This window comes from Melopsittacus undulatus, chromosome Z (genome assembly GCF_012275295.1).
Source record: "Melopsittacus undulatus isolate bMelUnd1 chromosome Z, bMelUnd1.mat.Z, whole genome shotgun sequence".
NCBI classification, from domain to species: domain Eukaryota; kingdom Metazoa; phylum Chordata; class Aves; order Psittaciformes; family Psittaculidae; genus Melopsittacus; species Melopsittacus undulatus.
In genome coordinates, this window is record NC_047557.1 from 11,731,311 (window position 1) to 11,747,207 (window position 15,897).

At 40.8% G+C, this 15,897-nt stretch overlaps 1 protein-coding gene across 1 annotated transcript in view; it reads right to left on the reverse strand.

Annotated features, from left to right (window-relative positions):
* Positions 1-12,807: 12,807 nt before the first annotated feature.
* The window catches only part of MTMR12 (myotubularin related protein 12), a 33,544-nt gene continuing 30,454 nt past the window's right edge, over positions 12,808-15,897 (reverse strand). Inside the window, exon 16 of the mRNA XM_005152007.3 lies at positions 12,808-15,603. Coding sequence (XP_005152064.1) covers positions 15,028-15,603 — 576 coding nt within the window. The 3' untranslated portion in view covers positions 12,808-15,027. The remainder of the gene's footprint in view (positions 15,604-15,897) is intronic.

Genomic DNA, 15,897 nt, shown 5'->3' on the forward strand with positions numbered 1-15,897 from the left:
ATTTCTTAAGGTCAAACTGTCTTTAATACCATGCTGCTTTATAGCATACTGCTTGAGTGCTAGAGCTGACATTAATGCCAGAAAGCAACTAGAAGGTACAAACTGTCTTGAGATTTGTTCTATCCAATATTATCAGTGTCATCTCCAAGAACAGGATTTTCACTTCCAGTAAGAATCCAGATGCTGAAAGTTACAGAGTGACAACAAGAGGAGGAGCTCAAAGATATGGGACAAGAGAACTGGGTGGACCAATATGTGGTAGTGTAAGTGGAAAGAAACTAGAGTCAATTATCAACTGATTTTGGAAATCATGCCTAATACAGAATCACAGACTGCTTTGTGCTGGAAGGGACCTTAAAGCTCATCCAGTTCCAATCCCCTGCCACATGCAGGGACACCTTCCCCTAGATCAGGTTGCTCCAAGCCCAGTCCAACCTGGCCTTGAAGATGACCAGAGATGGGGCAGCCACAGCTTATCTGGGCAACCTGTGCCAGTGTCTCACACCCTCACAGTAAAGAACTTCTTCCAAATGTCTAAATCTATTTTCTTTCAGTAAAAAATCATGCCCCTTGTTCTGTCACTACATACCTTTGTGAAAAGGGCATGAAGTGATTGGACCAGGGGAATGTTTTTTTCCCCTCTTTTTAAAAATTTGTTCTTATTATTCTCTTTTGGTTTCAGCTTCGCATGTTTTACTAGTACTGTTGTTCTGGTTACTAAATAAATCCTTTACTAGTCTGTGCAGACCAGCTGGGATTTTTTTTTGTTTGTTTTTTGTAGAAATGAACTTTCCAACACTAGTAGCAAGTTTTTCTAAGTGAAAAGCACTTACTGATATGGGTTTTTCTGTCCATAGAACAAACCCTTGCTTTGACAGCTTTTAATGCCCAGTAGTTAGATATCATTTAAATTATCAGTTTACAAAATCAAAATTTGCCAATATATCTTTTTCCCATGAGTCTCTTTAAGGTTCCCCCTTGGGATGATTTAAGGATCTTTTAGGCTTCTCAAAAATATTGAGCATTATTACTTTTAGTAGCATAGCGCCAGCTGTTAATGCCTAGCTCTTATAAAATAAGATGCAGTCACTAAACCAGTAATAAGATTTAACTTCAAGGGGTTTGAGTTAAAAATTTAATGCTGCTTTTAGTTTTTGTATATACAAAACCAATAAATTGTGGTATTTTTAGAGACAGAGTTGCAGGCATGTTAGAAAAACCAAAGGCAGATATGCAAAGGTGTTATTCACATTTGCCCATTTCAAAAAGGTTTTCTTCATTTCAGGGATTTCCAGATCCTTCCATTTTCTCATCTCGGGTGGAGTTTAAATAATTGCTAGTTCCTGAAATCTTTGTATTGTAATAGCATCTTTCTCCTTGTACCTGAGTGATACTGTTCAGTATCAGGAATCTGTATTGTTTTAATATTACAATTAATATTACAATTATAGCACTGAAATCGTAAGGACGAAAGTATCAGTGAATGTGCTGTTTGTAATGAAGTTGTGTTTTTATTTCTACACTGAGGCAGTTTAACCAGCATCACTAGGAAATATGTGCACGTATCTTGCCTTCCACTGGGTAAAACTGAGTCCTGTGAAGCCTCCACCAAAACTGTCATTGGTAATTGGGCAAAATTTGCAATGTATAATTCAGTGAACTTTATACAAATTCAGTTTTGAAAAATCTTTATTTCATTTCTTAATGTAATAAATGCTTTACTATCTGTTCCTTGAAAAGTGCATAAATACTCATCAGCTCATTAAAAAGTACATAAAGCCAGATGGTGCAAAGAAAATTATTCCATAGAGTTGTAATTTACAAGATAAATAGTGATTAGGACAGTATTCTTATATAAATAGAGAGTACTCATGTCACTCAGAAATGTGTGCAGAATAGATGTTAATTACTTTTGGTAGGTTTACACACTCTTGTTATGACCAAAGACCCACACAAAGAGAATCCAGTAATGAGTGGTAATTTTAGAACAGTAACTGTGAGGCAGAGCCATGGGGTCAGTTAGGGAGAAGAATAAGGGTTCCAGGAACTAGTGGTCATATCAACTCAGCAAAGGTGTGTGAGCAGCTGGGATAGCAGCAGCCATCTCTGAGCCTTTATAAGGTCTGTGGTAAAGGAGATAAAGCTGCATTTTGTCTTACCTTGTTCCTGAGAAATCAGAAATTGCAATGTCTGTTCTGCTCCTGGCAAAGGTTGCACACCCTGCCTGTGCTAGTTAGTTTGTTCTTCTGGTGGCAGCCAAGAGGTGGTCGTCACAGCGAGGGCCAGAAGTTTTTTAAGTCTGACAAATAATTCCTCCCATAATACCTTCTATCCAGGGTGCAAAACCACTGATAAACATTTGTAGATTAAACATGCAGACATCTCCAGGTTACACAAATTCATTCATGAGTCAAACAAGGATGGAAATATGTCTAATTAGCATGTTACATTTAAAGTTGGTTTTGAAAATACAGAATAATAAAACTTCGTGAGAGTCCTAGCATTATGTCTTACTGTCCTTTTGTAAACTTCCTTGCATGGCTGTTGCCATCGAAAGCCACTAGAGACCAAACATAGATTTGATTGTGTCAGAGGGAGAAAATTACGGAAGATGTTTTTTGTAGGGAACACACTTGCATTTAACTCTGTGAGTTCAGAAGTGAGACTGCCCACTCAGCAGCACAGCACTCCACCAGCACTGCTGCTTTTGTTTTAACCTGCATTCTGGCCATCTCCATTACTACAAGACAAAAGCTTGAGTGTATTATCCCCATTTTTCCTTAGGGTTAAAACAAGACAAATGTGCAGACTGATTTTTGGGGGGTTAATTCTGCACTGGGTTATGTCTCTGCAACAACATCTACCTTAGGAATTATAAAATAATATTATTGCTAGACCATTTCTATGTGGTGGCTTTTAAAGAGATTTCACTTTTCCATTCAAACATTTATTAATAGGTTTGGTGCTAAAGTGCTGTTATTCAAACATAAACTTATTGCTCTTTAGTGGAATAAGTACGTTTTTGTTAAGTACTGATTGCATTTAGGAGTTCATTAATGATTTATAAATATGTAAGAACTCCTGCTATGTACTCATGTAGCACCAAACACAGGACTAACTACACATGGCTTAAGTAAAGATGATACACAGTATCTAACAATGAGACACAGAGGTGTGTGATTCTAGAATGTCTCTTGTATTTTGATATTAGTATTTCTAGCAATCACAGTGGGTTCATACAGAGCAGAAACCTGACAGTTTCTGATAGTTTTCTATGTAGATAGTTTATAGATAAATTTCTGATAGTTTTCTGAACTATCAGAAAAGTCATGATAAAGCAATAATTTTACAATCAGCTTTGTACATCTATAGCATGCTCATATTTCTGCCTTTGGTAGATTTTTTACTCCCTAAAAAGTAGGTTGAGAAAGACAATGATATCTGGGGCTTCACCTGAAGATAAAAAGAGCTAAAACAGCACCAGAAATACACAGTATAGCTGGAAAAGTGATGTGTTGTTTTTTTGTCCCAGGGACCCTGAATGGGGAAGTGGGACTCGACAAATGCCTCACTGACTCCAAAGTGAACCAGTAGCTGAATACATTCCTCTGCATGCCTGGACATGACAGAGCCGATGAGCCTGACAAGAATAGAGTCAAAAATCTTGGCACAAGAAAAACTGTCCAAAATACTGTTCTATACCTGGGAGGAAAAGGAAATAAAGTTTAAAATAAGTACTTGCATAGCTTATTCAGATGTATGGACTGCTGTCTTGCTGATGGCTATTTATTTTTGCATTATCATATTTTTTGTTTTTTAAAGGTACTAAGTTGTTGCAGATTTGGCTTTGAACAGGGCAGAAGCAGCTTTCCTTTTCTCCTCAATCCAGTTACCACTAAATTAAAACTTCAAGCTAGGACATTGATAGCTGCCTGCATCAAAGCATCACACTTAGAATAACAGCAGTGTGGGGCAAGTGGCCATCAGGTCACTTTCCCATGATCATGCAGGTAGTTGCAGGATTAGCTACAAAACATAGCTTACCTTTTGGGCCCCCCCAGAATTTGCCTCCCACAGCTATAGGAGGTGGTCTGATGTTCAGAACAATAAGCTATGTCGCTGAAGTCAGGATTAGACCTTCAGGACTCTAGTAACTTCCCCAGAGAGGAGAGATTTAAAAGGATCAGCAGCTGAATTATTGCTGTGTACAAATTAAGACAGAAGTTAGAAACAAAATCTTAGTGGAGAATCCCAGCTGATGACTGTTAATAGAAATACATACAGCAGCCTAAGAGATTGGCCCCAACATGGTCCAGGAACCTCCAAACAACACAGATACACCTTAGTGCAGTGGGGAGTGAGAGAAGCTGTTCAGTGTATTAGTACTTTCACCTGCACAGACAGTGAGTCAAGATCTCTGATTTATAAGTCACCTTTGGAAGAAAAAATAAATCTTTCTGCTCTTGCTCAGATGCAACAAATGATGTTTGAACTTTCCATATTTCATGGATTCAATTTAGGCTTCACAGAACCATGTATGTTGGAAAAGACCTTTAAGACTATCAAGTTGAACTCTTCACCCAAAACCACCAAGTCCACCACTAAACCTTGTTCCTAAATGTCACTTCTGTATGTCTTCTGAATACCTCCATGTCACACTGATGAGTCAGCCCTCTGTATCAGGGTATCCAGCTTTGGTATGCATGGTCTTCTCTCACCAAATGTTTTGCCTAAGGTTTATCTATGCACCAGCTTAATTTGCCAAAGGGTAAAACAATTATTTTACTTAGCAACTATTCGCTACACAGTTAAGTTCTTCAGAGATGAAAAACAATCCTTTAAAAATCCCCCAAACTAAAACTAGCCTCATTGTTCACAGCCTAAATAGTGGAGGAGCAAATGCAACTCTTGTGTTTCTGCAGAACAAATGCATGAGCAGAAGACGCTTTTACTGGCTTTAAGCACCAAAATGTGTCTATGGCTGAAATGCAGTGAGATGATTTCTCACTGGTTACAGTAGGGTAGCAGGACCAGGCAGTCTGCCAAAGCAAAGAAAGCACTCCCTCCCTATCCTGGACGTGTGGTCCCACTCTGGCAAGCAAATTTAGGACTTTCCCTCTTTAAATCAACTGGGCTCTGTTTTCCTAGCTGCAAACTCAGCCTGGAACTGGGGAACCAACTTAGCACCTTCCCGTCAGTGATAAACATCTTGCAGCCAAACCCAAAGCGCTACTTGTATGTGTGCAACCCCAGGGTTGTAAATTGGCCTCAGATACAAGTGTCATGTTTGAATACGTGTTCACTAGTCATTGTTTATATAAGGTTAATACAAGGTGCAAAGTGTTTCTAACATCCTGGTTCACAACAGGAACTAGTTCTGGCACTGCACAAGGCCATGTTGCTCACAGCTATGTTACTGCCATGGAGCCAAAAACTTCAGCAAATTATATTTGTGGAGGTGTACTACAAGCTGGCAGTAGCAGGGACTTTATTTTGCCATTAACATCAAGAAATGTGGCATGGAATATGTAGGAGGACCAAAACTGAAGAAGATGCCATTTTTACCACTTTCCATTGGCAAGACTATATTGGAAAGATACTGTTGCACAGAAATAACTCTGAAATTTGAAAATACATGGATAAAGTTACTTCAAAGTAGACTTTTTGCTATGTCTCTTCAGCTCAGCTGACAAGCATTAAAAAACAATCAAGATTCCTAATTCTGCTCCATCTGCTACTTTCCCTTCCACAGGAAGGGACCTTTCTTGACCTGGGCAGTTGGCCAGCTCAGAGCCCGATAGGTTACCCCAGCTAGGAATAAAGCATCTTTGATGCAGTTTGGTTTATTTACAAAAACATGCGGCCCTACTCCTCTGAGCACAGTATAAATCAAACAGCTGGAGACAGTTTCTTTAAACATCGCTCTTGCAGCCTGCGCCTCGCCCAAGAGCCCTTTTTGCGAGGCTTCTCCTACCAGTTTTGCACAGAGCAATGCATTTCTTGCTTCTCACCATCACCAAATACATCTAAGAATTGACACACCAAGGTTACTGATGAGTGGTGACGCAGCTGTTGCCTGCTCCAGTGTGGGACAGGCTGCGTAGACTTCCATAGCTCAGCAGTGACTACTTGGTGATAGTCACACCAAGATTACCTGCTTATTAATGCGATGTGTACCTTCTCACAGCAGGACCAGGGCAACCTTCAGTGAGTGATTTTAGCTCAGCAAGATCTTCCTGCGGGTTTAGGGTCCTGGTGGTACCTACTGGCAAACCAATGGTTAAATTAAAGGAACAAAAGCTAATATAGAGGCATGAAATACATTTTCTACACCTTTAAAATCAGCCATACCTAAAAGGACTCAAAATCCCACCATAAAAGCTTTCCAAAAATTCATGTGGCCAAATGGGTGCTATTAAAGGGTGCAACTACTTGTTTGTGGTGGGTTGGCCTTGGCTGGATGTCAGGAGCCCAATAAGCAGCTCTACCACTGCCCCTCCTCAACAGGCCAGGAGAAGAAGAATATGATGAAAGACTTGTAGATCAAGAAAAGGACAGAGAGAGATCACTCACCAATTACTGTCACAGGCAAAAACAAACTTAAGAAGAATTAATTTAATTTATTGCCAGTTAACGTCAGAGTAGGATAATGATAAAAAAGAACAAACCTTAGAGCTTTCCTCCTACCCCTCCCTTCTTCCCTGGTTCAACCTCACTCCTAATTTCTCTGCCTCCTCCCCCTGAACAGCACAGGGGGATGGGAGTGGGGATTTTGGTCAGCCCATCACACACATCCTGCTGCTTTCTCGTCCTCACACTCATCCCCTGCTCTGGTGTGGGGTCCCTCCCACAGGAGACAGTCCTCCAGGAACTTCTTCAGTGTGAGCCCTTTCCATGGGCTGCAGTTCTTCATGAACTGCTCCAGCATAGGTCTCTTCCATGGGGTACATCCTTCAGGAACAGAGGGTCCCTCCATGAGGTGCAGTCCTTCAGGAAGAGACTGCTCCAGCGTGGGTCTCCTGTGGAGTCAGCAGTCCTGAAGCAAATCTGCCCCAGCATAGGCTCCTCTCTCCATGGGGCCACAGATCCCACCAGGAGCCTGCTCCAGCCCAGGCTTCCCATGGGGTCACAGCCTCCTTTGAGCCTGCCAGACCCAATACAGTGTTTTTTCCCCCCCTCCTCATTCATGGGAAGATGAGCTAATTCTCCATTACTCACTTAAAAGAGTTCAGCTGGATTGAATTCCTTTTCAGTCATTCCTGTGATTAAATTTACCTTTTTGGCTCCTCTTTGGCACACTTAATTATTATTCAACCAACTGAATTTAACTATTCAAAAGCAATTTCTTGGTGGGGGAATTGCCATATATGATGCTCCTCATACAGATGCAAAGATTTAAGTCAACTTTTCCCTTGGAGTATGCATTGCAGCAGGGAGATGGGTGCCTTGTGAGGGTGGAGCTGGTAGGCAGCAGGTTGTATATTGATAACTGAGAGGAAAATGATCACAGAGGGGAATGTTGTCTACCAGTCTAGACCAAACATTGCCAGCAGCCAGCACCAGCTGGGCTATTATTACTTTAATAAGACCCAAAAATGATGAAGATGCATTTATGTTCTGTCATTTCCTGCTGCCTAAGTGAGTCTGGGTCCCTGGTAATTTTAGCTGCTTCCAGCATCCATTATTACCTGTGGAACTCCAGAGGCTTTACATATTCATGGAGCCTCTACTTAACACCATTACTTAAGTAATGGGTTTACTATTACGGTATTTCAGTAACTAGCCATTTTTATCATCATCTCTGCCAGACCAATTCTGTTCAGGTTCAATCTGAATCATAAAAAGGGTCAGTTAGAAATGACACTAGGTGGGTAATTTTCACTGGGAAATTAGAGTCTCTCACTCAGAATGGAGAGAGCTCCTTCCTACACCTGAGACAATGGGCTGCATATGAACACAGCACGTCACCTGCATCAAATTTAAATAAACCCAAGAAATAGATAAGTAAAAGATGCTAAAAAGGGGGTGGAGTAACCAACCAGGTCAGCTATGTGTGCCTGAGGCTTAGAAAATCAGGAATGCATCAGGAATCCAAAATCACTCTCTGAGCAATGGTTGTTTTCAGATTACAAGTCAGAACATGATTTTTGCTTTCAACAGCTGCACTCAATCACTGCCTAATCACAGCCCAGGCAGCAGGACGGTGTTTGAGAACTCTGCCAGTTCAAGCCAAAGCACAGCCTAAAAATCTGCAGGCCTGAAGAGCTTCACAGTATGGCTGTAGATTGAAGTACCTGGGTTTGTTTACCTTATCTTCCTACTGCAGCAAACAGGTAAGATTCACTGCAGCCACACTTTAAATCACTTTAAATTGAGGTTTCTATGGGCAGCCTCAAACAAAGCAAAGCTGGTTTTGGTTGTGGTTTTTGGTTTGGTTATAATTTTCTCCCATGTGTTAAATAGTTGGAGCTAGCCGTGCATGTAATTTACATTTCAGCTAGCTGCACATTAGATGTGGTTCCCAGGGTTTACCTCTTTCAACAACACAGCAGTGTGAGAGCTGGATTTACTGCACTTGTGGTTCCACCTCATCTGCTCTTACTGGGGGTTGCCTATTGAAAAGAGCACCCTCGAACAATTTGCTATTGTTGTGTCCCCTTGCAGGGGGAACATGCTGTGATTTGGATCAATGAAGCGATCTGAAAACCAATCCACAAAAGCAAACCACGTATTTCCATCAAATCAGCTGGCAGCTACATGACACTAACAGCAAATGTGGGGAGAGCAGTGCACACAGCAGGACTGACCCCCGTTGGCAGCCATCTGTGGGTGCCCCTCATCTTGTGTAACCCAGACCCAGACCCTGCTGGGAGAACAGACCGTGATTGTTCTTTGGTTGCTTATGATGCTCCACTGCAGGCATCAGTACAGCAAACTACTGAAAGCCATTAGAGACAGGCTGCATTAGAAAACACAGCTCGGGATTATCACCCTTTTTCCTTGATGCAGATTTTGCATGTGAAAAGTGCTGTGCAGGAGGATTTTACTTATTCTAAATAATTATTTTTTATATCATTACAGGACAACTTCCAGAAATGCCATGCTCCTTACTGGCAGGGAAGCAAAGGACCCTACACTTGGAAAAGACTGGTTAAGCCACTTGTAGTACTTACTTTTTGACTTTCAGCTATTACCACCACCTCAGAAGATCACAACATGTTAAAACTAAGTATGGCTGGCAGGTATAAACTCAATCTTTTCCAAAGGGAAACGAACTGCCATCAGAAAAGCACGTCAAAAAAGACTTTTTAAGAGTGAGCCCAGAGGGGAAAGTTTGGGATGAGAAACTGGATGGCAAATGCAGCAAGTGGCTTGTAGGAAACAAGCTGGGTTTATCTGTGCTGGGAGCTTAAGGAGCTTGGTGAGGAGCATGCTGGTTTAATTTCTGAGTTGGGAGCCATAGTGGAAGTTAAAATATATTCTTGCATCATCACCAAAACATGAAGCAATGACACTTAAACCCTCTGCATAAAATTTGCTTCCCTGTCATCACATTCATCTATAAACATACTGTAAATCAATACCTGTAGATACACAAAAGTAAGTGAATCCCACTATGTGAGATAGCTAGCAAGCCCACAACACTCAGACACTTAAAAGCTTACCAGTATTTATAAAATATTTGAAGATCTACACTTAATTAGCAAAACCAGATGAATTCCAGCTGTGTTAGCTGCTCTTAATTGGGAATTTTCTTCTGACAGGAATAAAATAATAAGGATTATGAGTGACTTTTCAGAAGTCACAGAAATGTCAGTTGATTTCCAGGAAACTCAACAGTCCCTACAGTAAAATGAAAAGTTTATTTCAGAACACAAAATGAGACATTATCCAACATGGAGAAAACTGTTGCATTATGAGAAAACAGGGATACCTGATCTGACTGTATAGCAGCAGATATCCTTGTTTGGGAGTAGCATTGTTTTCAGCTTGGAAACTGCAGTTTAGAATTATGCCTAGCTGCAGGTACAGGCATTTTAGTCTCATTCTCCCACCCTGATTTCTTTAGTAACCACGCAGCTTCCACCAAAGCTTTGGAAACTGAGAGATAACTCTGCTTTTATTTGACAGACGTTACTCAATACCAACAGACAGTCTGGAGGTGGTAGAGCTTGGCCACATCACATCACCTCCATTTACCTGGTCCCCCAGGAGCCAATATATTGAATTTGGCTTGTCCCGCATGTTAGTAGCAATGGCAAACCTATTAATGGCTAGTACAGCATGTGACTTAAGGACAGAGAGGAGGTGGATGCAGGGAGGATGGAAGATGCTATGGTATGAGTAAGGGCAGGGAAAGCCAGAAAAAAAGGATGAAGTTGAGGGAAATGCGGTATGGCCAGACAGGGCAATGCAGCAACAAATCACAGTTCTGCTGTTCACAAACTAACAGATGCACTTCATAGGTATGTGTTATTTGCCTGCTTTGAGCATCCAGGCATAACATTTAGGCAAGTACCTATTTTATTTTACTGCACTGATAAAATAAAAAACCTGGGAGACCAAATGCTTACTGACAGTGGAGCATTGTGCTGCAATAGAGCAGAGGCGTTTACTGCTCTGAAGGATTTCCATGTGAGAACAAGGCTTCACAGTAGTCCAAAATGTGGCAGCATCAAGCACATACAAATGCTCATCCAGATGTTAGCCATCCTATTAACCTCTTCTCAGCCTTATAGAATCATAGAATAGTTAGGGTTGGAAAGAACCTTAAGATCATTTAGTTCCAACCCCCCTGCCATGGGCAGGGACACCTCACACTAAACCATGTCACCCAAGGCTCTGTCCAACCTGGCCTTGAACACTGCCAGGGATGGAGCATTCACAGCTTCCCTGGGTAACCCATTCCAGTGCCTCACCAGCCTTACAGTAAAGAACTTTTTCCTTATAACTGATCTAAATTTCCCCTGTTTAAGTTTTAACCCATTACCCCTTCTTCTGTCACTACAGCCCCTAATGAAGAGTCCATCCCCAGCATCCCTGTAGGCCCCCTTCAGATACTGGAAGGCTGCTCTGACGTCTCCACGCAGCCTTCTCTTCTCCAGGCTGAACAGCCCCAACTTTCTCAGCCTGTCTTCATACAGGAGGTGCTCCAGTCCCTGATCATCCTTGTGGCCTCCTCTGGACTTGTTCCAACAGTTCCGTGTCCTTTTTATGTTGAGGACACCAGAACTGCACACAATACTCCAAGTGAGGTCTCACGAGAGCAGAGTAGAGGGGCAGGATCACCTCCTTCAACCTGCTGGTCACGCTCCTTTTGATGCAGCCCAGATTACGGTTGGTTTCTGGGCTGCAAGCACACACTGAACTGGCTCATGTTCAGTTTCATTGACCAACACCCCCAAGTCCTTCTCCTTGGGCTGCTCTGAATCTCTTCTCTGCCCAACCTGTAGCTGTGCCTGGGATTGCTCCGACCCAGGTGCAGGACCTTGGCATGGTTAAAACTTCGTAACAAGTTTAAAGCCAATACTCTTCAAGTCAAACTTACATCTCAAGACAGCCTCTCCAGGATTCACAACTATTTGTGGTTTTTGCTACATACTCCTAACATAGCCTGGACAACCCCATTTCAACTCCTTTTTATTTAGCATGGAGGTGCCCTCCCCACAGAAATGTTTCTCCAGCTGAAACATGAGCTATCCTCACCCTCTGTGTCCACTCTTTCCCAAGGTAACTCCTCCAGCTCAGAGTTCTGCCATCCTGCCAAAAAGCATGTGTCACAAGTTAACTTCACTATAAATCAAGATAAAGGGCCTGAGTCCATCAGAAGGTGTTTGTCCCTCCCACCCCACCCTCAACCAGTAAATTAATCCTGGAAGAGCACATGAAGTTCTGTATAGCAAATGCTTTTTTCAGACTTAAGAGTCCACTTATCCATCTCCTCCCTGTCCCAGGAAATAAGAGTCCAGCTCACATAATTCCCAAAACAGTTTTACATAAAACTATTTTAGTTTTATGTAAAGCCTAGCTCTTCTCAGGACTGTACCAGGCAATAAGTACTGCACATGAATTTTACAGCTAAGGATCAGAATTAAGGTGATCTCTGCTGCGACAAAACTAATCCATTGCTAGACATGCACAGCAGAAAGCATTTTACCACCCCCTGAAGTTACACCTGAGTGCTTTGAGAAAAATGGAAAAATTTTAACTGGAGCAAGAGAGCAGGCTGTGAAGTTGGCCCCAAGTGCCTTTATAAAGTACACATTTGCTCTGCAATATGGTGTAAATCAATAGCTGAGCATTTTCACTAGTGAATGCAGCCTTAGATCAAAGCCAAGTGGCCAAAGTACACACTGATCTCTAGAAGATGTGGGTGAGGCAGAGGCACACCTTGTGCTACAGCACAACCAGGCAACTTTACAGCCATTGTATAGGCTGTTGCTGCCTGACACTTCAAGAGCAAGTGTGTCAACGTCTTGTAACATTCTCTTTAGAAAACACCCAAGATAGCACAGTGCTCCCCCTGTAATGGGGAAGCCATGTACACTGAAATAAAGAGTTTAAAGCCTCAAATACTGACATTCAACAGGCACTTCCTAGACTACCTTAGTAACCACTGTCCTACTGCACTGAACTTTCCTCTTTTCTGAGCTAACAGCACCTCTCCAGTAGCATAACCTGGTCAAAACTGCACACCTTCCTGTATACAGCACTCTTTAAAAATCCAGCACATAATTAGAAAAGCCTTGTCATTGCAGATTATCACATTTCTGCAGTTTAAAGTACTGTTTGCAAAACACATTATCATTTCAGAACAAAGTATGTTTTATTGATACTCTCCAAACAGCCTGTAAGAGAGCAATGACAGTATTGAAAAAAACAAAACTGTGAAGCTTCTAGCTTGCATTCAGTGTAAAAACTTGGAGGTATAAACAGAAGCCTGGAGTAAAAATATTAAGTAAATTTCCAATCCCACAGTGCATAGAAACAGTAACAATGGTATTTACTTTACATTAGAAGTGTTCCCATGTTTAGTTCCACATATATGTTTCTCATCTATATAAATTTCTGATAACTTATGTACAAATAAGATGTCCAACATCTGCTTTTTAATATAAATATGTAATCTTCATGACTGAAACATTACAACAGTTTGATCAAAAGTATAGAAAAATCCATTTACTTTTATTTTTTTTAATGGCAGTGTTTAAACCTTGAACCCAAATGAACTTAGAATGGTATTATTTCACCATAAAAATGCATTGCTCATTCAGTATACAAAGTATGATTGCATACATGAGTCAGTGGAACTACAATAACAAAATCTGAAGAACATATGCTGGACAGCCCAATCTAGCAAATGCTATCTGTAAGATTGTGTGTATCACAGAACAAAGAGTAAGTACTAGTGTATGTTTAAGTAAAATGCTACAAACTCAAGTATTGTCCTCGCTCTACTAAGAATTAAGGCAATCAAGAGTTCAGAAGCTTCAGTTTGGCATAGTTGCATTAAGCTCTTCCCCTTTCCCCATTAATACATTTATTTTAACATGTTAAATTCACTTTTACAGGCCCGCTGATACATTTTTGCTATACATAGTGACACAACTCAGTGTGAAATGATTAAGCAGTAACATAGTTTAATATCCCCAATCACACTGAGCTGATCCAATTTAAGCAACAGTTTCTCTACCAGCTAAGTTTTCCAGCATAGATTTCTAGAAGTATTCAATGACTAGCCTTTCAGTGTAACTGATTTTATGACTTGCATCCATTCTTGGGGTACTCTAGAATTTAAGGGTTCAAAATAGAAACAACAGTCAACTAATATTCAGCTTTACAAAGGACGATTATCTGCAGTAAAAATACTTTATCTATAGACATATACACAGTAGATAGAAGTCAACAGGCATTTCTTTATGGCTTTTTTCACTGAGGTACTGTTACAACATCCAGCAACAGGATACAAGGGTTCATATGATATGAACACCACATTCATAACGCCAACTCATGACAAGTGGCAACAGGCTGCAAATCCAGCTTCACTGCAGGATCACAGGAAAAAAAAGTCTTCCCTGCTCTGTGGAGAGTCTCAGTGCAAGCTACAGAAAGCCTCCAAGGCAACTGGCATAAACAGGGAAAAATCAAAATGAAAGTCTCACTCTATTAGAAGGAGGAAAAAATACTCATAGCAAATTAGAACCTCACAGTCAGGACACTTAAACAATTAACAGCAAACATTTGGGACATAATATTCCAAGGCAGCAAGGGCATATAGCACAGCAGCCAGAGTTAAGACTTGAAATGAGTAGTTAAACTCTTGCATTTGATCCTTAAGCTAAGTGCATGCACAGGCTTAGAGAGCCAAGCTGCCATTATAATACCACACAAGGAGAAGTGCTGCAAGCCGAAGATGAATGCTGTCAGAAAAGATGTTGGCACGCACAGGACCTCAGCTGATGCCACAGTAGATGAAAAACCCCTGGTGTTTTATGTTTTACAAACACTAGTTTATGTAAAAACCTCAGCTGTAAAAACCTTATTTTTGAATGCATATTTAGTTGCACTTTCCCCATGTATTTTACATGAGGAGAAATGCAGATGCATTACATTCCTAGTCACAGTAATTCCAGCCCTAGTACTCTTGGCATAAGGGGAAGATGTTTTATGTTAAGACAGTGACTGTTGCTGTATGTATTTAGTATTCCACCTTTACATCAGAAAATAATGGGGGTTTTGCTTGTTCATTTTTTTAATGAAGTGTCCATACAGCTACTTCAGCCTAGACTTCTGGTTTTATCACAGTTATGCTGAAAAAGTGTTTCCACAATAAATACTGTTGGAGTGAAATGGAAGTTCAAAATATGCTCAGCTAATTATGGCAATTAGTTCTTTCCAACCTAGTTTTTTTTAACCCCAAAACCAGGCTGCAGATGCTTGAGTGAGATCCTTATAGGAAGATACAGCCCAACATTTAAAATTTACAGCTCAGCCATATACAATTCATAGTTTCAATTTTTAAGCACTTTATGACATATCACTACTTAGATCAACAAATTCATCATCCCTCTTGACCAAGTCATCTTCATCTTCCAAGTCTTTCCAGGTGCTGGTGGGTAGAGCTGGTTTGATAGACTGTCTCTGAAGTAAAGCAAATGGAAACAAGGATGACAGACGGGCAGAATTTCTCAGCATTGGTACAGAATGTACATCTCCAGAAACAGCTTGACTATGTTGTTCATCCATTTTCTCCTGCAAGCTTTGCACTTCCTCCATCAAGTCCAAAATCTTGGCAGTTGTAGCTATGGTACCACCACCATGAAGCTGGGCTTCAGGAATCCATCGCAAATACCGTTGTGCCCAGACTTTGATTTCAGGGCCATCGATGCGAGGCAACAGAAGACCATGATAGTCAACAGGCTTGCTATGCCAGCTATCATAAAATTCCCTGAAACTATTAGGAAGTTCATCTGAAGAATTTATGAACTTGCCAATTCTTTTACCCAGAATGTTTTTAATTAAGTGATCAGTTTCCTCCCTGAAAAATCCTCTCTTCATGGAAGTTTTTGCTTGTGTTAGTGGCAAAGAAAGTTGTCGCTGATGCTTTAAGAGGAAAGAAAAAATATATTGAAATAAATACTGATGGGACTTTAGAACATATCTTAAGAGGAAGGAAAGCATAACTTGTATTCAGAAAATAGTTACAAGCAGCAAAGTCACTTAAACAGAGGTGCTGCTTTACTATATAGTCTAAAACTGTTATTCTTCAATGGCTGATATGCCAAATACTTCAGAGCATACTTAGCATTTCCAGATACCTTCCCTGCACTGCAACTATGGCAATGAACTGAGACTGAATAAAGTGTTCTTCTGTGAAAAAGGAGAATTCTTTGCATA